The 23,868-nt window shown below is 36.1% G+C and overlaps 2 protein-coding genes across 17 annotated transcripts in view; one reads left to right on the forward strand and one right to left on the reverse strand.

Moving 5' to 3' along the window:
* The window catches only part of dlg2 (discs, large homolog 2 (Drosophila)), a 420,832-nt gene extending 411,954 nt beyond the window's left edge, over positions 1 to 8,878 (forward strand). For all 14 annotated transcript variants that reach the window (XM_056466770.1, XM_056466773.1, XM_056466772.1 and 11 more), the window contains 3 exons: positions 718 to 827; positions 931 to 1,022; positions 3,189 to 8,878. In XM_056466770.1, the coding sequence (XP_056322745.1) occupies positions 718 to 827; positions 931 to 1,022; positions 3,189 to 3,295 (309 nt within the window). In that variant the 3' untranslated portion in view covers positions 3,296 to 8,878. The remainder of the gene's footprint in view (positions 1 to 717; positions 828 to 930; positions 1,023 to 3,188) is intronic.
* A 2,090-nt stretch (positions 8,879 to 10,968) lies between these two features.
* LOC130236651 (hemicentin-1) lies at positions 10,969 to 21,228 on the reverse strand. 3 transcript variants are annotated; one of them, XM_056467399.1, is made up of 8 exons: positions 21,039 to 21,228; positions 20,142 to 20,206; positions 19,425 to 19,760; positions 19,091 to 19,348; positions 18,766 to 18,906; positions 18,424 to 18,453; positions 17,686 to 17,717; positions 10,969 to 15,513 (listed from the first exon to the last, which is right to left on the reverse strand). In XM_056467399.1, the coding sequence occupies exons 3-8, from the start codon at positions 19,729 to 19,731 to the stop codon at positions 15,349 to 15,351; spliced, it is 933 nt and encodes a 310-aa protein (XP_056323374.1). In that variant the 5' UTR covers positions 19,732 to 19,760; positions 20,142 to 20,206; positions 21,039 to 21,228; the 3' UTR covers positions 10,969 to 15,348. The 3 variants fall into 3 exon arrangements, with proteins under 3 accessions (XP_056323374.1, XP_056323373.1, XP_056323375.1); XM_056467398.1 differs by lacking the exon at positions 20,142 to 20,206; XM_056467400.1 differs by lacking the exons at positions 18,766 to 18,906; positions 20,142 to 20,206.
* Between the last annotated feature and the right edge of the window lie 2,640 nt (positions 21,229 to 23,868).

Genomic DNA, 23,868 nt, shown 5'->3' on the forward strand with positions numbered 1-23,868 from the left:
TCATCTGTTAAGAAATAATGTAATATTCTAAATTGTTTAATAGCATCTTGCATATTCAACGAAAACTTTAACGCTAAGCTGCCAGTTAAACATGGTTTGTCAGATAATTGTGGAATTTACTACCCAGTGCCAGATGAAAGTGTTCTATCGGTTTTAGTGTTGTTATTATTTAAATCTCATGTAAGTTTTTTTTTTTATACCATGCTTTAGAATATCATCGAGAATATCATCTATGTTTTACAAGGATAACTTTAAATGGGACTATGGAGTGACCACAAAATTTAGGAAATTATAGGTTGTTCACTTGTTTTAAACTCAACTGTATTGTGAGTATCTCTGTAAACCATAGGTCTCAAACTCGATTCCTGGAGCTCCGCTGCTCTGCAGTTTTGCTCCAACCCTAATCAAATACAGGTGATCCAACTAATGAAGGTGTTCATGACTCTTTTGAACACCTCGATTATTTGGATCAGCGGTGTTTGATAGGGCTGGAGCAAAACTGTGCAGACCTGCAGCCCTCCAGGAATTGAGTTTGAGACCTATGGTGTAAACAATTGGACTTAATATATTTGAAGCCATTTTTCACAAGACTAGTATTTGCTGAACTTCTTTTACTTAGTCCCGTTGGCCAATCCTCGTACTTGTGTGCTTTTGTTAATGGCCACATACTCTACTATTCAGCAAGTCCTTTTTTTTTTTTTTTTTTTGCTCTTCTAGGGTAAGCACTGCATACTTGACGTGTCTGGAAATGCCATAAAACGACTACAAGTAGCACAACTCTACCCCATTGCCATCTTTATAAAGCCTAGATCCATTGAGTCCTTAATGTAAGTTTACCACCCTATACCACCTACATATTCAATAAATAATACAAATTCCTCCACACTGAGCCTCAGGGATTGCTTGATTTGTATTTTCTGCCTGTTTCAGGGAAATGAACAAGAGGTTGACAGAGGAACAGGCCAAAAAGACATATGACCGTGCCATGAAACTGGAGCAGGAGTTTGGCGAGTACTTTACAGGTAACAGTTCCCAATCCATCCAGAGGACCCGAAGCGGAGGCTGTCCAAAATCACCTCATTTGCATATTGTGATAGTCTGTTGCATATGCATTACCACAGAGGGCAACCATTGCAGCCTGTTACATCCATCATATTTGACAGCAGAGCCACGGAGCTGAAGAGTTCCCCTGAGCGAACCACATCAGCTTTCTTTTGAAAAATGCATTAGCGTGACCCCATGAGTCTGCATGGAGGAATACGAAAAAGAGTTCAGCATTGTGCTTTTATTTGAGGACATTTTAAACCTGACTATGATGTTTCTTTCTTCTTTGTTTGTTCGTTTTGCTCTACAGCCACAAGAAAGCTTCCAGAAGAGATTTTAAAAAGTGTGATGCTTTACCAATAATGCTGTATACTCTAATGCTGGGATCACACCCAATGTGAATTTAAGTATTCGCGCAAATAAATTACATACAAAGTCTATGTAAATATGAAAATACAGGCGAATTTCCACCAGGTGGCGCAAATGACACAGAATACATGAAGTGCATGCCAAATGTGAATTATAAATTACATATGAAGTCAATGCAAACTTGCAAATAGAGGCGAATTTAAATTTGCAAACGTCAGAATAAGTGCTTTTTACTGCAAACGTGTGGAATTAAAATAAAACGCTAACCGAATAACTAATCACTAATTAACTAAGTTAGTTAACTGAATTAGTTATGAAGTTTTTGCCATGAATGTGTGAAATTAAAATGAAATGCTAACCGAATAACTAATTAACTAAGTTCGTTAACTAAATTAGTTATGAAGTTTTTGCCGCGAATGTGTTGAATTAAAATGAAACGCTAACTGTATAACTAATAACTAATTAACTAAGTTAGTTAACTAAATTGGTTATGATGTTTTAGCCATGAACGTGTGGAACTGAAATGAAACTCTTTTTGAATAACTAATCACTAATTAACTTAGTTAACTAAATTGATTATGGCGTTTTTCTGCAAATGTAATTAAAATGAAACGCTAATCGAATAACAACTAATTAACCGAATAACTAATCACTAATTAACTAAGTTAGTTAACTAAATTAGTTATGACGTTTTTGCTGCGAAAGTGTGGAATGAAAATGAAAAGCTAATCGAATAACTAATCACTAATTAACTTAGGTAGTTAGCTAAATTAGACATGACGCTTTTGCCGCGAATGTCTGGAATTAAAATGAAGCACTAACTGAATAACTAAAAATAATTAGCTAAGTTAGTTAACTAAATTAGGAATTCGCCTTAATCACATCCTACGCACAAGTTCCACTCAAGCAGAGAATTCACATTAGGTGTAAAATAAAGCAAAGCAAGGAAACTAGAGTGAGCGACATGATATACTTGTCTTCATTTATTGTGATGAACTTTTTATTATTTTAAGATAACATCATTGAAACAATTGTTCAAAGAAGAAAGTATAACAGACATAATATTGATACCTTAACAGTAAGAAAGAGAAAAAAGTAGGGGGGATATACTAACAAAATGAATGGGTTACAATATACTGCCAACTATTCAAGCATATGTTTTATATGTTAAGCGGATGCCCTTCCAGCCGCAACCCAGTACTGGGAAACACCCATACACTTTCACATTCACACACACACTCAGTCACTACGGCCAATTTAGTTCATCCAGTTCACCTATACTGCTATACTGCCTGTCAAACCCACACGAACACGAGGAGAACATGCAAACTCCACACAGAAAAGACAACTGGCCCAGCCGGGACTCAAACCAGAGATCTTCTTGCTGTATAAGCTCAGTGCAAACCACTGAGCCATCGTGCCGCCCATTATACATTAATTTCTTAATATAAATTAGCGAAGTGGTGGAAAAAGATGATACTTGTGTTTACTTCATGTTTAGTGTGAACCCAGCTTGATAGAAGAATACAAAGAGTTCTCTCTGCTTTGTTAAAGACTTTTTGGGTTGCTGGGCAAAATGGCTATTCTTACTGTTTACGCAGAAGAATCCATGAGCAATAAAGTGTCTAATGATCCATTAAGTTCAGAAACGATCATTATGAAACTGTCATCAGGGTTTTGTGCTTCTTGTGGCACAAAATGATGAAGGCGTTGCTCCGTAAAGTGCATTAAAACCTATTAACGTCAGCTCTTTTTCTCTTTTTTTCCTCTCTTAGCGCTGGTTCAAGGAGACACACTAGAGGACATTTATAACCAGTGTAAGATGGTGATAGAGGAACAGTCTGGACCTTACATCTGGATTCCCTCAAAAGAAAAACTATAAAAAAAAAAGTCACCTTACTCTGGCAGGGACCTTGGACTGCAAAAAAGAAGAAGAAACATAGGAATAATTTGTAATATAATATAAATTATTATTATTATGGCAATGTTTATTGTTAACTCTTACAGTGATTTTGTTTGTTTGTTTGTTTATTTTACGTTGCTTTTTTTTTCACTTTCAATATGAATGTTCCTGAATGTACACCACAAAGTGTTAGAAGCATTTTTGGTCTCAACAAAAAGTGGACTTTTTGTTTTGTATATTTATCGGTTAGCGTTTCATTTTAAGGGAAAAAAAGGAAACACAATTTAACGCTAAGTATTCTCCTTCAGTTGGGATTTCGAGCGGAAGGACAAAGAAGTAGGTCAGATCATCGAGGATGGTTTCCACCCACCATCACCTCAACCCCCAAGAAGAAAAAGACAAATCAATGTTTATATCAGCTTTCTTCACTTGTCACCCAATCGGTTGGTTTCCACACACACCTCGCAGACTCATTTCACAAACTCAGCATCTATGCACTCCTGTGGCTAACAATACACACATTGATTGTGTTATTTTTTGGGGGGAGGGGATTTGTATTATTTTGTACAGACATCCATTTTGTTTGCGAACATTTAGTTTAGCGAAAATTGTACATTATTTTTAACGGATTCAATCTTGTGATGCTTTAGTTAGCATTAACTGCGAAGGGGAATTAACTAGCTGTAGGAAATATGACACTATATTTTGCTATTTATATTGATAGAGGACACAACAGCACAGAAAATATTTATAAAGATGATATATATATATATATATATATAACTTTGTCTAAAAAAATCATTTTGGAAATGAGGTTTTACTGGTACTGCTGTGTCATATTGTGTCGTTGCTGTTGTGTTGGTGAGAATGAAAAGTGCATGTTTTTCCTGAACAAAACGCTCTCTCTAATCCGTCCAATTCTGGAATTCGCTTATTCTAAAACATCCAGGAGTTCTGAATCTCTTGGAACTTGAAGACCTTTAATTGACTGTTTGAGTTTAGAGTGTGACATTGTTCAAAATCTGGATAGCAGAAAAGAATTTGATGTTTGTCATTCATTGGCTTTCATCAAGCACCCTCTAAAGCAGTGCTCTCCAACCTTTCTATAACCGCGGACCGGTCAACGGTTGACAATTTTTTCATGGCTCGTTAGGGGTGGGTGGGATGGTGTACGTAGATTGCTAGGCAACTCTCGACTGTTTTCTCAGAGGATGCCAAGCTGACTAAACATTGCTGCAGCTCTGATACAAGATGTATTTATGAAGAAAATCAAAAAGCACTGCAGTGTTTGGGTGTCCTGTGTTTGTCTGAGATAATTAGCCTACCAAAAGGTGTATATTCCATATACACATTATTTGGATATATCATACTGACCATATGAAGCTGATCGGTCAGCTCTTATCACATGACTCGCTCATGGCATTCTGAATAGTTGAGACGTTTTCAACTAGGTGCGTAAGTCATGTGCCTCCATTAAAAATAACGAACTTGCGCTCGGAAAAGATGCGATATGTAAGGAAGGCTGCTATCATTTGGGATCTATAGCAGTTCTTCTTGCACAGACATGCTGAATTCACCTGATTTGTTGTAAAATGGGTTGCAGATTCATTACTTAGCAGCCTTTTTACCACTTTCCAAAGTCATCTGTTTCTTACTCATTTTGCTAGCTGGTGGGCAATGATGGGTCGTTCTTGAATGATGTGTTCCTTTTAAAGGAATCTTTTGTATCACTCGAGAATGAGGACTCCTCTCAGTGAGTGATTCATTCATTTGTGCATGTGCACATTTGTGCAGGTGGAGAAGAAGATTAGTTTCTTTATCGAGTCTTCTGTTGGGTTTGAGTCATTTGTTCATCACGTAAAAGACAGAAGCTATTCATATGCATTTAGAGCCGGAAAATTATTTGATCTGTTTATTTCTCGAGTCCTCAGTTTGAGTCGTTATTTCATGATGTGAAAGACAGAAGTCAATAATATGCATTTAGAGCCAGAAAAAGATTTGATGCGTTCATCTCTCGAGTCCTCGGTTTGAGTCATTCGTTCATCACGTGAAAGACAGAAGCAAATCATATGCATTTAGAGCCAGAAAAAGATTCGATCCGTTCATCTCTCGAGTCCTCGGTTTGAGTCATTCGTTCACCACGTGAAAGAAAGAAGTCAATTATATGCATTTAGAGCCGGAAAAAGATTCGATCCGTTCATCTCTCGAGTCCTCGGTTTGAGTCATTCGTTCATCACGTGAAAGACAGAAGCCAATCATATGCATTTAGAGCCGGAAAAAGATTCGATCCGTTCATCTCTTGAGTCCTCGGTTTGAGTCATTCGTTCATCACGTGAAAGACAGAAGTCAATAATATGCATTTAGAGCCGGAAAAAGATTTGATCCGTTCATCTCTCGAGTCCTCGGTTTGAGTCATTCGTTCATCACGTGAAAGACAGAAGCCAATCATGCATTTAGAGCCAGAAAAAGGTTCGATCCGTTTGTCTCTCGAGTCCTCGGTTTGAGTCATTCGTTCATCGCGTGAAAGACAGAAGCCAAACCTAAGCAGTCAGAGCCAGAAAAAGATTTAATTCGTTCATCACTCTAGACTTTGGTTTCAGTCGTTCGTTCATCACGTGAAAGACAGAAGTCAATCATATGCATTTAGAGCCAGAAAAAGATTTGATCCATTCATCTCTTGAGTCCTCGGTTTGAGTCATTCGTTCATCACGTGAAAGACAGAAGCCAATCATATGCATTTAGAGCCGGAAATAGATTTGACTCGTTCATTTCTTGAGTCTTTTGAGTCATCTCTTTACATGCTGTCCCGTGATGAACGAACGACTCTAAAACCAGAAGACTCGAAAGGTGAACTAATCATGGCTCCTTTTGGCTCAGGCTATGTGCATTTGTTAAGCTTATATGGGACTCTCTGTGTGACGTTAACGAATTTGAAGACCTGTCAAAAGAGGTGAGCTGACATAATCATAAACAAAAGACCAGGTAAACGATTAATCAATAAATGATTATTTTCTCTTTCTTGTTGCATTCTAGTTATGACTTGTTTGTAGTGTGATCAACGTTTGGGCTAGTTGTAAATGAGTTTGGAAGCAACTCATAACATTTTTAATAATAATAATAATGATAATAATTTTCTGGATACTCAAAGCGCTTTACACAATGGGGGGGAATCTCCTCATCCATCACCAGTGTGCAGCGTGACATAATGACAGCCATACTGCGCCAGACTGTACACCACATACCAGCTGATTGGTGGGGAGGAGACAGAGTGATGAAGGGTTAAACCCCTACTCCTTTTCGAAGGACATCCTGGGATTTTTAATGACCACAGAGAGTCGGGGACCTCAGTTTAACGTTTCATCCGAAAGACGGTGCTCACTGAGCAGTATAGAGTCCCCTTCACTATACTGGGGCATTAGGACCCACACAGACCACAGGTTGAGCACCCCCTGCTGGCCTCACTAACACCACTTTCGGCAGCAGCTTTCCCATGTGTTCTCCCATCCAGGTACTGACCGGGGGCAGTACTGCTTAGCTTCAGTGGGCGACCATATAAGAGTTGCAGAGAGCTAGCTGCTGGCTGATTTTTATAATATTTTTGGCAAATTGAACGAAATGACTCAAAAAAACATTCATTCATCTCACTAAACGAGACTCAAAGGTCAGAGTCAGTAAAACGGTCCAAACTTCTCATCACTACTTGTGGGTTTCATTTTGGCGCTCAGGTGACTGAGAGAATACGGTAATGTTTCATAATAAAAGGTTTTTCAAAATAAAAGATTGTTCAGACTCAGATAACAAATAAAACAAAAAAAATTAATGATTTTTTGTGCAACCCTGTACCAATTGTACCAGTCCGCGGCCTGGGGGTTGGGGGCCACTGCTCTAAAATGTTTACAGTATACCTCGACTACAGTTCAGAGAGAAAATGAGGGACAAGGTCGGCAAGGGGTCCTGTCTTAAAAGCATTTGCGTAAACGTAGTATAAAGATCTCTGAATTAATTTTTTTAAATGTTAAGGCATGCTTTACACTCGTGTCCACATTTTCTGAGTGCATACTTCTGTCATTCGTGCCCTTTCCATGTATAGTTGAGAGAAGATCCCCGTCCTTTTACATTAATAGCAAAGCTCTCGCCATTCATGGAAACTACAAATGCCAAAAGCCATTAACTCTGCTCACTCGTTTCAAATGCGGGGGGATTTATTTGTTGCAATATTTATTGGGAGATGTTACAGCACGGTTCTGTGGCAAGAGTCTTTTGACCTACTGGTCACCACTTGCCTTAAAAAAATAGGGGGGGATGAGGCTTTTCGGGCCAGATAGACATTTTTTACGCTTTCTTGAAGACTGAGCACTTTTGTATATTTGAGAAATTATTCACAGATTGTGTTCAACCAGATGGTGGACACAGAGGGGGATTTTCAGAAGAGAGAGACTGAATATCACAGTGAAGCTCTTCATGGTGTAATATTTTTATTTTATTTTATTTTTTTGGAATAACAATCGATAATGTGTATGTTATTATGACGATGTAAACCATGGATGGCAACTGACTATCAGAATATAAATTGAACATTTAAAATGCTGTGAAATTATTGTTTCTCTTCGACACGTGTGGATTTGCTTTTCTCCTTGTACTTTCGGCTGTTCTATCATCTGTAGCATATCATTTATTCATTTTATAATGCACACAAGGTATTGCGCTAGACTTTGAATACCCTAAATTTGCATTCATTTGGTAACAGAAAGTGCATCTCGGTTAAGTAGCTTCATTGAGAATCAAAACCCTGCAGATTGTACGCACTCCAACGAGGCTTTTTGAAGCCTCACGGTGCTCATCGTCTGATTTGGTCCATTAATTCCAATTGAATGTTCAGCTTAGTCGAACGTGCTGAAATGGAGTTGTTTTTGTCTCAGGGTTGCCAGATAGGGCTTAATCACTGATATTAAACCTTCGGATCTGAGTGCATCTGTTTATCACACAAATCTCCAATGTTTTCCTCCTGATACCTGCGTTTGCATTCGGTCTTCTGTTCTGTCCTGAGAGTTCGTTCTGTGATTTATTTGTCCCCAAATGGGCGATGCAAATTATTTTCAACGCACTGTTTGTTTGTTTGTTTGTTTGTTTATTTATTTATTTATTTGGTTTCCTGAATCCCAAATCATGTGCAATTGTGTATATAAATATTTGTTTGCACTTATTGTAGTTGTATAGGAGATCTTTAATTAACACTGTCCCCAAAACTCTCTGTTTTTTTTTGTTTTTTTCTATTTATATCACAGGAGATTAAAGTTAAATTATTAAACATTTACATCCCCTTCTGTTTGTAGGTATCATTTCCCAGCATTCCATGAGTTTACCGATTTAAGCACACTTAGGTAAGGTGAGACTGTACAGGTAACCTCACTTGTTTGTAAAGAGGAAAGTAATTTGCGTTTCACTCTTCGTCTGTTGGATTTTCCGAAGGATATACAAAAAAAGGAACCTGTCGTTTGCATCTTGTTACTGTTTGTATTCCTGGTTGTTTAAGGAATCCTAATAAAGACATTGTTTTAGGTATATGTGAAGATACTTCACTTTATCCAGTGGATGATTGACAGCTGTCTTTCAAATGCTGCTTTGGTCTCGTTATTCAATTAAATTAAATTCATCTTTATTTCTATAGCTCTTTTACAATGTAGATTATTTCAAAGCAGCTTTACATAGAAGTTCTAGTAAAATGAAAATGTTAGAAAAGTTAGTCCAAACATTGAAGAGCAAATCAATTGATGCGCAGCTCCACAATCCAAACCAAGCTAGTGGCTTCAATGGCGAGGAACAAACTTCATCAATTGACAAAAGTGAAGGAAAAAAACTAGAGATAAACCAGGTTCAGTTGATCACGACCATTTCTCCTCTGGTCAAACTTCCTGTGTGGAGCTGCAGTCTAGGCTGCAGTTATGCAATCTGAGAGTTTGTTTGTAGACCAATAGTGAGGCTATAGGCCTACTCAGATTGACAAAGAGTTAAAGGAAGCAAAACTTGCACTTTTATTTAATGGTGATCAGTAAATGCAGAAGCTGTCAATCTTATGGATCAGTCCAATCTAAATGTGCTTTACTGTAAAACCAGCCTCAATTGGTCTTTTTGCCATACTGGGATGGAAATCTTTTCTGGAGATTCTGTGACTCCCATAATTGGAATCAGATCATGAAGTGCCTAAAGATTTCCATCCCAGTATGGCAAAAAGACCAATTGAGGCTGGTTTTACAGTAAAGCACATTTAGATTGGACTGATCCATAAGATTGACAGCTTCTGCATTTACTGATCACCATAAATAAAAGCCTGATATTTTTCTATGTTAAAGTAAAGTTTGGTCTTTATGCTTTTTGATTTTAGTTAGCATGTCTTTATGATAGTATTTCCATCTTTAAAATTAGAATTTCTTTATCAAACCAATTATATTGAGGATACAAACTATAGAAAATAATTACAAATTAAAAAATCACTTCTTTCTCAATTTGTTTAGAACCTTTGATTAAATAAATGTAATAATTTAAGGAGAAAACAGAGTTTGAAGATGACATCAGATGCTCAAGTTGCTATGATTCTCGAGAGTCCTACTGTGCATTCACACCGAAGGCGGTGAGAGCGTCAAAGTTCACTGTGGCCACCCTAATGACAACGCCTTTATTGCTCCAGCAATGAGAGCGTCAAAATTCGCTACATTGATCTTGTATTTAAAGAAGGCGTTGCAGCATATCAGCAAATCAGTTACATTACTGCATAAAAACGGGATGTTTTCTAGCGTGAAAATGTTGCACACTTTTTATCAAATTCATATAACAATGAAAGATCAAGTTGTTTCGTGTGGTGTCTGAAATATTCTGAAGTCGTTATAGTTAGCATGAGATTTGCGCTGTTTTTAAAGAAAAAAATACATATAACATTAATGCACATCAGTAGCTCGCCAGTAACCTTTTTAACATATGTCTTTGTAAGAAAACATCAAAAATAATTAGAAATCTGTGCTGATGCACCAGCCTGATCTCACGAGAAAACGTAAGTATTTTACGTTTTGTCAGTTTAGTGGCTAATTCGTACGAATTCGGATGAGTTCAGTCATATGAAATTGTACGATTTTAAAAAGGAGGCGTGGCACCTAACCCCACCCCTAAACCCTACCGTCATTGGGGGATGAGCAAATCGTACTAAAATGTACTAATCAGCCACTAAATCAAAAAGCTACGAATTGCCGTGAGATTGTGTTGGATGCACCATGCTGCTCCTCGCCACTTATCGCTGGCTCCCATTGAAAATGAATGACTTAAGTTCTGGCTACTTTGATGCTCTTGCCGCTTTCAGTGTGAACGCACAGTTAATGAAAAGCTTTAAACTTATTGTGGTTCAATTTTTCAATTGTGATGTAAATAATACCATTTTTACCCGTGTCAAAAACACCTCAGTCTCTTTAAATGATAATGAGCTGCGGTTTACCCTGGCCCTCTCTAATCTATTCCTGAGGAAGCAAAACCAGCACCTACACAAACAGCACTTAGCTGAGCCTCAAACTACAGCTTCCTCCTGTCTAAATCAATGTCACGATAAAGGATTTGAAGCTGATTCCACATTATAATGATAAAATCTGAGATTACAACACATCATCTCATGTGCTTATAATCGTTTATTCTTGCTTGACATTGCAGCCCTCCATTATCAATGTAGATTATAGTCAAACATGCTTATGAACATGGAAAAACTGACACTGCTGGATTAGATTTTTCTGTTAGAATTAGTTTGTGCTGGTTAATATCAAAACCAGAACACCACACAGACAAACCTTTGCACCTGAAGGATAATGATCTGATATTATAAACACAAGTAAACTGAAGTTAGATAGTTAGTCCATCTTCGTACAAGCTTCTGAAGTGTTTTCAGTTTTATTTTCCATAATACGCATCAGATGTTTAACTAGTCTGTGGGTGTTGTGTCTGATTGAATGATTTCAGATGACATTGGGAAAAAAAAAACACATTATCTTTATTGCAATGCAATCAAATCAGAGATGTTTTTGACCTTTTTCAGATAGAATCTAGACCACTATTTTTATCTCATTTATTGTAAAATCTAAGAGTAGGCATGTTAACACGTCACTTATGTAGACCTTTAATGACATTTAGATTTGCCTTTTAACATCAATTAATCTGCCACTGACTCCATGACACACAGTTTAACTGATAAACAGAAGCTTAACAGAGTTTGTCAGGCAAGTCAAACAGCTTTCGCTTTCCCAGTCATTCTGAAGGCACAATTTATTAATCTAATAACAGTGTTTGACAGAGACTAATAGATATTGTGGAAACTTCTGACCTCTCAAAAAAAAACTGCGTTCAAACTGTGTATTTCAATTCAGCTGAAACAACACAATTCTTGAGAATTTTTTTAGGAAAACTTGAGGTAAGACTTTATTTTGATGGTCCTATTGCACATTTTGTTGACTAGAAGTTGCATTGCAACTACATGCCAATTAATTTTCATTTGAGTATTAGTAGACTGTCTGCTTAATATCTGCTGATATGCTCCTACAACAGACATAACTGACTGTAAGAAACTTTGCAGGTACATGTCAACTTACACTAACCTTAACCCCTAACAATCTACTTGTATTCTAATGTGAATTAGCTGTCATGTAGATGCAACGCAATTTCAATTTAATAAAATGTGTTAAAGGGACCATCATCATGTTCAAGCCACTTAAATTTAAGTTAACTTAATTTATTTGTGTGAAGGCAAAATGAATGAATTGTGCAGCAGAACCCGGCATTTTTTTTACAGTGCCGAGTAGGGTTGTGTGATTAATCGAAATCGAATCACAATCGCAATTTAACATTGTGATTAGTTAATCGCAAGAGGCTGCAATATAAAATATAGATATGTAAACAAAAAGAACAAATAACATCTGAGGTGAAGTGCTTCAAAACCAGTCCGCTATGCTTTCGAAAATTAAACATGCTAGACTTTCTGCGATGGTGTCGTGAGGCATCGCAGACATGGTAACGGTTGTCGTGAACTATGCCACATTACACGGTATAAACGATTGAATCTTGTGTCACGACCATAGACTGTAAAGGTTACCTACATACGTTAGTCATTTACGACTCCCCACGACACCCTACGTCAAGGAAATCATGCTGAAATCGTGTGATCTGACCGAGGCTTTATAACTAGCCAACTGAGTGAGCACACTTTCGTTTAGGCCAATCAGAATTGCGCAACTGAACTACACCCACAATAAAAAAAAGAAAACAAACAGGAAAGAGCTGACAAGTGGGATGATGGTGTCTGCTTCTTCAGAAGCATTAACAGACGAATTAATGTAAAAGAAAAACAGTATTTGTAATATGGCAATATTTTGGTTTCAAAGTCACAGACACCGAACAAAAACAAGTCGTTTTTATAAGCTGTCGCAGAATTGCTGCCACGGCTTACAGATTAATGAGCTGAAGCTTGAATTAAATTAAAATCAGCTTGAAGTTTGAGTTTAATTGTAAATCAAATCGCAATATCTGTCGCAATTAGATATTTTCCCCAAATTGCACAGCCCTAGTGCCCAGTGCATCACTTCAATACTGTTGTCTTGACATTATTGTACATGCCAGTAGTCAGCCTATTAAAGTGGGTGGTTCTTCTTTCTCAAAAAGTGGACCTATTCGCAGTCATTCACCTCATTTTCTATTAAATTATGAGGTTCAAATACTGCATTTTAGTGACATTTTAAGCACTAAATTTAGCTTGTTGGATGGTTATCATTACCACACGTTTTGATACAACAAAAATATTTCCTACATTTTTGTAAAAGTGCTTACCATACCATTTATGTGTGCAAAGAATTGTGTTTATTTACAAATGTGCATTACTTTACAGTTTTATAAATAATGTAATGCGATTACAATTTTAGATTTAAAGTTTTGAACAAAGAAATATGAAAAAATACTACTTTTTTATGCTAATTTATTATGATCCATCATTTAAAAAAAACCCATTAGGAATCTGTTAAAATTTGTTTAAAATTAAAAACTGTAGGCTATAGGCAAATAACAAACTAGCCAGCTCATTTCCTCAGTCAGAATATGTCCATTTTAATAATAATTATTTATAAAATTTAATTTGTCTTAAAGCCATCCACCTTTTACCAGTGGGGGATGGGTCTTCCAATAAATTCAAACTATTATTTTTAAGGAGTTCACACTTAGCTGATGATTGATTATAAAGCTCTTTTGGCATGCTGTCCCGGGAGAGAGCTCTGAGCTCATAAGATCCTCGAGCCCGAGGCTCCCTCCCGTTTGCAAGACGAGAGGGGAGTTTGAGCTCAGGTAGATCTCGAGAACTCCCCTGCTGTAGTAGCTAATGAACAGATAGTGATTGCTCTTAAGAGATAACTACTTGTCTATATGGTGCCGACTTGAATTAGTCAATTGACTTAAGTTGCATGTTTTTGGGCGGTGGGTGGAAACCGGGGAACCCGGGGGAAACCCACGTGAGCACAGGGAGTAAGTGTAAACTGCACAGAAACGTCGGCTGGATTGGTAAGGAGCAGAACCAGTGACGTTCTTGCTGTGAGGCAACAGTGCTAACCACTGGGCCAATGTGTCACCCATCTAGTAATGGAGGAGGAGTAGGGGTGGAAGGGGGGATTTTTCAAAACGAAGATGGCTGTTATATGGAACTTAGGGTATTTATAGTGGCTTAGGAATCGTCTGATTGGTGAATCATAAGTTAGATAATGAGGGACCAGCTGTAAGAAATTATAAGCATGTGATCCTCGCGAAATTAGTTTATAAATAAACTTCACTTCATGAGTCCAACATTCAGCTGTGCAAGAAAACACGAAAGTGGAGTCATTCACTACAAGTAGCCCAACTTTTATTCTGATTCTGAAGAAAATACCAATAAAAAGGATTGGAGCACCAATGTTAAAGTTAATTTTAATACTAATTAGGCTATTTTTGTTATCCATGAACTTTCAAAGTGTACTTTTTTATGATAGAAAAATCGTCAAAGCTCTTCATTATGACTATTATTATGTTTTTTTTTTTCATTATTATTATTCAGACCAAATTCTGACTGAGAAAATTTGAATGGGCTGGCCAGTTTGTTATTTGCCCAATAAATGACAATAGGCTACAGTTTTTTTTTTTTTTTTTCATTGAAAAACTTTAACTTAATTTTTTTTTCTAATTATTAAATTTGTATTTATAAATAAGTATTTTCATATTTCTTCTATATATTTAGCAAATGTTTTTGGTACATCGAAACGTGTGGTTATGATGACCATTCAACAAGCTAATCCAGTTAAAAACAGAGCTTAAAATGTCACTAAAATGGAGTATTTAAATCTCAAAATTAAATATAACATAAGGCGAAATAGACCCTCTTTTTGAGAAAAAAGAACCACCCTTTTTAACAAGGCTGGCTACAGGCCTGTATATATAACCAAAATTTTTATTCGATTTCACCTTTAAAACCGTTGGAATTATTTTTGGTTTGGAGCCACAAAAAATGATATATATCACTTTCTAATATGGATTTATAAGGCAGTAAAGTTCTCAAAGAAGTCACTTTATAATATGTTTGTCGAGCGATAATACTGTGCAACAATAGTGTACAACATGGATAATCAAAAGAGTAGATACATTTTCTCAGAATGATGTCTTTAAAAGTCATTTGAATTATGGCATGACGCTTTGTCTATCCAGACAAAGCTGTTCTGTTTTTTGTTTTGTTTTTTGTAATGTTCAGAAACCATCGTGGTTAATGTGGTAAACTTGCAATGTTTTTGCTGTCATCTAGTGGTTGATCAGAATGTAACATGTAGGCTATTTCCCTCTAGATCTCGCTTGGTGTTTTGATCTGTATCTCAGAAGTTGCACTACACCAGATTCATACTAATTATGAAAGTGTGTTTCGCTTTTTCTCTCCAGCGTGTGTTGTAGTTGTCATTTCAGTTATTCATCTTCTCTTATCCTGGGAGCTGTCGAGAGACACAATGCTAAACGCCGGTCTTCTCCATGACTGTGGCTGTGGCTCCAACCTCAGAGTAGCCGAATTCGTCGAGTTGTTGCTGTGCAGCAAAGTCCTGACGGCTCTCTTTCGGCTTAATGAAGTCTGTGTAAACGCACGGAAGAGGAATCACTTTTTCGTTGTCTGCTACTTCCTGTGTGCTCAGAATAAACAGGTATTATTATTAATCATGTGTGTTTAAAAAAAAAAAAAATATATATATATATATATATATATATATATATATATATATATATATATATATATATATATATATATATATATATATATATATATATAAATCCAAATAAAAATAAGCTCTAGGCTCATAATATCTAGATTTTCACACATTATAATGTAACACGTATATTTAAATTACCCATTGCATACTATAGTAAAAGTGTTTTAATTAATTAGCCTACAATCTGGAACAACACAGTTGTATTACAGATGCTGGCCCGTAGCCAGCCTGGTGAAAGGGGTGGTTCTTTTATCCCAAAAAGTGGACCTTTTTGCAGTTATATGCCTAATTTTCTTGTTAATTGCAAGATTTAAATAGATTTTAAGCAATATTTTTATCTGGATTAGCTTGTCGGACGGTCACCATAACCACACCTTTTGATGTAGGCTACCAAAAATATTTCCCAAAGATTTATTCTAAAGAAGTTAATTAATTAAATTATTTTCATCATGTATCATTAAAAAAATGAATATGTTTTAAATTAAAAACAAGCCAATTGTCATTTAATAGGCAAATTATAAGTAACAAACTGACAAGCACATTCAACTTTTCTCAGTCAGGAAATTTGGCCAATTGAATATAATATTAATGTAGAGCAGAAATGCCCAAACTATGGCCCATGATAACCTTTGATTTGGCCCGCTGTCCCATCTAGGAAATGATGGGAAAGGTTGGGACAAATGCCTTCAACAGGGATTGTCAGGTCTAATTTCACATAATCATATTCACATTGTACAAATTTTCAAAGTAGGGCTGGGCGATATGGCAAAAATGCAATCTCGATAATTATTTTCCATATTGAATGATAATGATAATTTCTATATAAGTTGTTAATGCTTCCAGATTTAAAAGAGTACCCAAACAATGACTGAAGCCACAAAAGTTAGAGGATCCATAACATATTTTCAGCCAATACATTTTCGGTGGCCAAAAATTTGATACATCTCGAATGTATCGAATTCAATACATCTCTTTTAGATTCATATTGTCACACATTTCTGCTGTGTGATTGGCTCTTAGATCAATATAAAGTAAAAAAAGTCCAGAGCTTACCATTGTTATTGACATAAGTTTCATCACGATTAGATAAATCATTTATTGGCCCAGCCCTATTTAAAATGTAAACACTGTTACTTGACGGATAGAAGACAATGCATTGAACTCCACTGTGGTATAAATGGGATTGTTTGTTTTCATTGCAAGAAGTTCATTGTAAAATGTAATATAAATATATATAAAATTATAAATATGATTATCCAATTTCTTTTAAATAGTAATAAATTAGGAAATTACCTTGGCAACTTTAATGTAATACCTTTGGCCCACCATGCACCCACAATTAAGTTTGGTTTTTGGCCCTTCATAAGAAAAAGTTTCTCTTTTGGTGCTTCACACCTTTTTTTGCTCATTTTTAGTTTCAAGAATAAGCTCCAAGGTTTAGAAAAAACTAAACAGTTTTCTCTATTTAAAAACAACACACTAGTGAAAGATGCTGTCACTTATACAATCTGATGTGTTTTCTTGCACAGCTGGATGTTGGACTCATGAAAAATAATTGTTTGCATTGGACAAAACTGATTAGCTGAAGTCACGACAGCCAACAGAGGATTTGGCTTGGTCTTACAGCCTTTTTCGATGGGTTATTTTTACTTATTATGATGGCACAGCAGTCAAAATAGGACAGATGAGCTCATGTATGTGACAAATTCTAGACCTCTGTCAGTGAGGTATGGGTCTTTCAAACCACCCGAACCCCCCTGGCAACGGGCTTGTGCTGTGTTTAATTTGTGGTTACACTGATAAAATGCTATATCCCACACAATTCCCTCATGTTGTACCAACACAAATCAATTAATTTAACCAAAACTTTTAATTGATTTAACAAATTTAAGTGGATTTAACATAAAACAATTAAGTTGTCCCCAAAAAAATCTCCGGAGTTGTGTTGATTTGGGTCATTTTAAACAATTAGTTTAAACAAGAAGCAAAATAATTTTTTGAGTGTAGAATAGTTCATCATATTATCTACCTGACTGTGTACAAATATACTACGCATGTGTTTGTTAATGTTTTGGTTTCCGTTACCTGATAAATTGCAGTGTCATTGTCTGCGTCTCCTGTGAAGTAGATTTCATAGTTATGTAAATAGATAGATACATAGATGAATAGATTTGAAGTGGCACACCTTTCGTGCACATCCTTATGTACCACCTTTTGCAGCTAGTCCAGGGATGGGCAAACTCGATCCTGGAGGGCCGGTGTCCCTGCATAGTTTTGCACCAACCCTAATCAAACACACCTGCTTGTAGCTTTCTAGTGATCTTTAAGACACTAATTAGGGTGTTCAGGTGTGTTTGATTAGTGTTGGAGCAAAACTCTGCAGGGACACCGGCCCTCCAGGATCAAGTTTGCCCATGCCTGAGCTAGTCCAACAAGCAGTATTTGAAAAAACATGAGTAAAACCGAATCTTCTTTTAAAAAGGTTTACTGAAGAAATGCAAAACGAAAATACAAAGGTACAATAGACTCGATATACAGCAGCTCGGTCAAAACAACTGTTGCTTCCAACATCTATAACTGCAGTCTGACCTAAACATACAAACTAATGACATCATGACGTATTACTGTTGGAAGCCGAAAATACCAAAAGAAAAGTTTTTAAACTGTATTAATGATTAAATTATGCATTTTAGATAATACAATCATTATGAATTCATATTAAATTTCAATATCAACGATTTACCCTTTTTAACTAAATTATCATCACAAATTAATTATGCACAACCAGCTCTTACAAGATGTATGATGATTTATTGGTTTTACCTTCATCTGTAGTAGTTTGTCCTCTTTGCCCTAAAAAACATAATGTCTCATTAAATGTTATTGTACTAAATAATAAGAAACAAAAAGTGCTGGAAGTTTAGGGGAATTATTTTTCTTGAGTGAAAATTAGTTTGGTTTATGTCTGTTTCATACTTCCGTTCTGTCTGGTGTTTTTGAGAACATTGAAGCTAGAGATGCTGAGATTGCATGGCACTGAGATTCATGATCTTAGTCACAGAATAAACCAAAATCATGAAGACTGTGAGTTTCATAAACATGCAGTAATCATTGCGATGCAGTTAAATGTTGAACATTGTTTATAGAATTTGAAGAAAGACTTACTGTGGTGATGTTTGTAAAGGAAGTAGAAGATGACGCCAAGTCCCAAAACACCCAAAAACGTAAGTCCACTAGTAATCACAATCTGAACCATCTGTTTTTTATCACTAGAAGCATTTTCATGGTTAACAGTTGAGTTTCCATCTCAAAGAAAACCAGAAAGTTACATGATTATGCAATGATTGTGTAATTCATCTTCCTTTTTCTCAATCATGTCAAAACTAAAAGATGCCTTATGGTTTAAACATGTTTAGGTTAATTCCTGATCCTGAAAAGAATCTTATTCTGAGTATTCAGAGAAGTGTGCAGTGAATGAACTTTTACTCACTGGTGATGCATCTGTGTTTTTCAGATTGTCCATACTCATTGGACACGATGCAGCTGTATGTGCTGTTATCTGAGCTGCTGATGTTGCTGATGTGTAGAGTTTGGTTTCTGTTACTGAATGAGTGTCTTTCATCCTCTACAATTGAGACTCCTTCTTTCTTCCACATCAGATGCAGAAATGAGCCAGTCACGTTACATGCGAGAGACACAGATGTGCTGGAGCTCCATGAGACCTGGATTTCTGTTGCTTTTGGTGGGTCTTAAAACAAAATAATTGAATGAGCAAACTGACTATTTTAGAGAACTGTACAAATGAGATGCTGTGTCTGACTTACAATCAATCAGTAATGTGAAGTTTTGGTGTTCTGTAGGTTTATCTTTTATAACTATAGTTTCCATGTAGAATCCTTCATCTTGTTTGGTCACGTTCTCCAGAATGAGGCTGTTGTTGCTTATATAGAAATGAGCTTTTCCACAGCATTGCCTGTAGTGTGTGTCATTATTGCTATGTTTTTTAAAACATAGACATGTTGATGAGTTGTTTGTTTTAGTCCACTCCACCGAACTCAGAGAATCAGTATATTGTTGAGCAAGTGTCTCTCCAGTGAGCTCAACTCGACTGTATAAGCCCCGTTTAAGCATCGTCTCCAGTTTCACTTCAGTAATTCTTGCTGTCAAATCAATATGTTGGCTAGCATTAATAAACAAATACTCCTGAGTGAAAGATAAGCTATACGAGCAATTCCAGCGTTATAGACATGACATTTGGAGTAAAATCTCAAAACATAAATTTACATAGAAAGTATATGTTAATATTAAATTGAAACTGAATCTGTTTATATTTTCCAAAACAACTAACCAGAGTTATGGGATCAGAAAAATATCAATCTGTAAACATTTTTTAGATTTGAAATGAGGGAAATAATATGCGTTATGGATGTGACCAAAAACGTTTGTGAGTTTACAGTATACAACCAGTGGTGTAGTCCTTAAAAAAAAAAAGTGGTGTACTATTACCCACCCAACCCGCCCATGCTGTTTTATCATTTTACCTGAACGTTTCAGCGAGACATCATTCAGTTGACTTTGAAAAACTCACGAAATTTTCTCACAGCTGCTGAGGTCGTCAGGGGGCGGGGAATGGTGCAAAATATAAACAAAAATGCAGCAATTGCAACAAATTAAGATGAGAGTTTAAAAAACCATTTGGTATACAGTTAAGGGATGCGAATATATGTAAATTAGGCAAGTCTAATCAGCAAAACAAGTGTGTATACCGAGGGTATACGCAATTATTGACCCTCAGAAGTCGTAATACCCAAACAGCTAGTGACAAAAGTAGGCATACTGAGTATACGTGCGTATAGCCCCGACTACACCACTGTATACAACATACTTTGTAGAAATTCTGTGAATTAAACTGCACAACCCAAAAGAAACTATGCTAATCAAAAGGATTAGAGTTGGCTCTCAGAACAAAAATGATTGATTTTATATAATATTTGTATATTTATGTGGAAAAAGCTTCATTAAGGATGTCACACCTCTCTGTTATGGATGTGACAGGTGTGAAATTGCCACTTGTGTGACTTTGGTAAATCAAATCTAATAGTTTTAAACATTGACAGAGACATTGAGTGTTTGTAAAGTACTGTTAAATACAAGAATGTGCAAAATATGTAAAGGGTTTCGCTATTTTGATGAAAACTTTCAAGGCAAGGTTGACATTTTCATGGAATTGCTCATATCATAGAAATGTTACATATAAAGTATTATTTTAAATGTGTCATTTGGCATACGCAGATTATATATCATATATACAGATCATATTACAAATGAAAAATTACATTTAAAACAATTGAACAGTTAAAATAACGAGAACGTTCATTAATACCACAAAATAAACAGAAAGACAACCATAAACCGCATATATAATTGACTGTGCTTACCAGATACTGCAAACAAAATTAGCCAAACATCAATGCAAAATCCAGTCATCGTGCTGTGAGGTTAGAGTTACTTATTCTTCCTGTTGCTAAATTGTCATCTTATAATAATCTGTAACTATTAATCAAACCTTTCAGCTCTGTATATCTTGATTAAATGTCACGCTTCGAAGCACCAAGAGCTGAAACTCTTGACGACTTAGAGTTAAAAGTAGCCACTGAAAACCACAACAGGAAAATAAATAGCGGGTAGAACAAGGAAGAAGGCAGGGCTGCTTTTACTCACGTTATCTAGAAGAGAACCATCAATGTATGTTTTGCACATGTCAGACCAACAACAGAATTATAAAATGATCTAAAAGTATGCCTTTCTTTTGGATTATGGAATTATTAAAATGTCAAAACTCTGATGCTGATCTTTCAGGCTTCTGCTTAATCTCTAGATGTTTTTTAGTGTTTATCACTCAAAAAAAAAAAGATATTGGCTGCTTGTTCAAACTACTTATTTAAAATGAGCTGAAACAACCCAATGCTTGAATTTATTTGGGACAACTTAAATGCTTTATGTTCAATCCACTTAAATTTGTAAATACAATTAAGTTAAATTAAACGTACTCATGCTGATACAACATAAAGGAATTGGGTGGAACCCAGCATTGTTTACAGTCATTTTATATCTGGTATCAACTTCATGGGGTATTTTAAGTAAGTAGCACTACCTCTATTTAAAGTGATTTTTCACTCAATGAAAGTTAAGTTAAATCAGACTTTTTGACTAGTTGTGGTGTGGTGGGATAAATGGTGATAATACAGCTCGACGTAACCATAATACCTAAAAACACCACTTAGGCAGTGGTCACCATCAACTGTTTAGTTCAGTGAAACCGATTTGTTTGCTTTGAAGGAAATGACCCAGGTGTGAAAAGGAAAGAGTTGCTTAGCTGTGAAGAAGCACATCTGCATGTTTAGCAGACACTGATCTACCGTGTCTTTGTGCTTTTTTATAAAACCACAGGTTTGTTTTGCTCAAGGTGGTGTTCGATTCCCTTTCAGTTTGTCCACCTAAAATGTGTTTTTAAGCTTAGAAGTGTGTCATTTTTAAATACCTGAAAAGAAAAAGAAAATAAAAAATGTTTGGATTTCGCATCTGCAATCTGGGTTGTTGATGTAACGATGGATTTTCAGTCACACAACAAAAATGAATTAGTATTCTCATTATTTAAAATGTAGAAAATAGTTCATAATTTCTTTGTCTCTTTAATGGACCACTTGTTATGAAAACTGCTGTGTTTTTATATTTTTTATCCAAATCTAAATACTGTCCTATAGTGTGTTTGACTGTCAGTTCAATAAATTGCAGCTCTTACAAATTAAAAAGGAAACTGTAAATGATTAATAATACCTCAGTCCCAATTTTACAACTGGCCACAGTAGTAGTAGCCACAGTAAATGGCAACTTTTTTATATCCACACAGCAACTACACTATATGCTAATTTTAAATCTGCAATTCTTTCATTTTAAACATTACATAACTTTAATTAGTTGAAGGACCCCATTCAAGTAGAGCCCTGCACGGCCCTTAAATCTAAGCCCTAGCCTGGCCCTGGCTAGGCATAGGCTGTAGCCCTGCCCTTGTCCAACAGCTCATCAAAATTTTTGGCCCGAGTCTGACCCATAGCCCGTTTTTTTTAAATGTAAGTTGTAGTTTTTTAAGTGACATCGATATCCAAGCGGTATGTGGTCCACAGTGAGTTTACTCTATTACAAGTTGTGCATTGTGCATAACCTGTTGGCCCATCATTTAAAGTTGTCACTATTTGAAAAGTTGACCAGAAGTTTGCCTTTCCTCTAGTGTTTTTCACAATTTTAAGTTCGCCATTGGCTCTTTTTCTCTGTATGTTCTCCATTGCACGTGGCTGTAAATCTCTATGGGCAAGGCATCACTGGCGCTTCCGGACTGCACGCATTAGATCTCATTAAACTTTTTTAAAAGTTTTTTTCTAAAGCAGGCCCGATATGCATGCTAGCTATGACATGAAAATTGGCCCAAAGCCTGGCTCTAGGGGCTTAAAAAAGTCGGGCCCCTACGGGCTCGGGCTCAAATACAGGGCTCTACGTTTAGGATCATGCGACTGAAGCTTTGTGAAGCCCTTGATCTGTTATATGTTGTCTTGGAATTGAAACTGATTGAAACTGCTATGTTTTGTTGTCCTTTGTTATGTAAATGGTTACTGTATATATAGGGGCGCACAGTGGCTTGCTGGTTGGCATTTCTGTGTGGAGTTTAAGATATATCTGTGGTATATGCTGGCTTTTTTCTACAAACCACATGCTTTTTTTTAAATCAAAGGGAATATCGTTTATTTTGTTGAATCCTGCTGCTGAAAAAGTACTTAAAATAATGAAATAAATACATTTTTGTAATGTTTTATTACTATTTGTTTGAACTAAATAAACACAGAGAGAGAGAGAGAGAGAGAGAGCAGGGGAATATATAGAAGTCTTGCATCTTTTGACCCTTTAAATCTTTTGCACTCCTGCTAACAGTAGCTGTAACTGTTGCATCTGAAGACTGAAGAAAGCAGTTTCTCACGCCTCTCACCATGATAAAGCCACACCTGTGGTCAGCATAAAGCCTGTATGATGTAGGACACAGGGTTTTTCTGTGTGTACGTTTGTTATGTTTGTAATGAAGTTGCAGGATTATTATAACTGCACTTTATTTTCACTAAATGTATGCAGTATGAAATGATGGTAGAATGTTACAGCTTTATGCTTGTCGAACAACAGACAATCACTTACCTCATGTTGATATAATGACTGGATTAACTA

Source organism: Danio aesculapii, chromosome 10 (assembly GCF_903798145.1).
Source record: "Danio aesculapii chromosome 10, fDanAes4.1, whole genome shotgun sequence".
Lineage (NCBI taxonomy): Eukaryota > Metazoa > Chordata > Actinopteri > Cypriniformes > Danionidae > Danio > Danio aesculapii.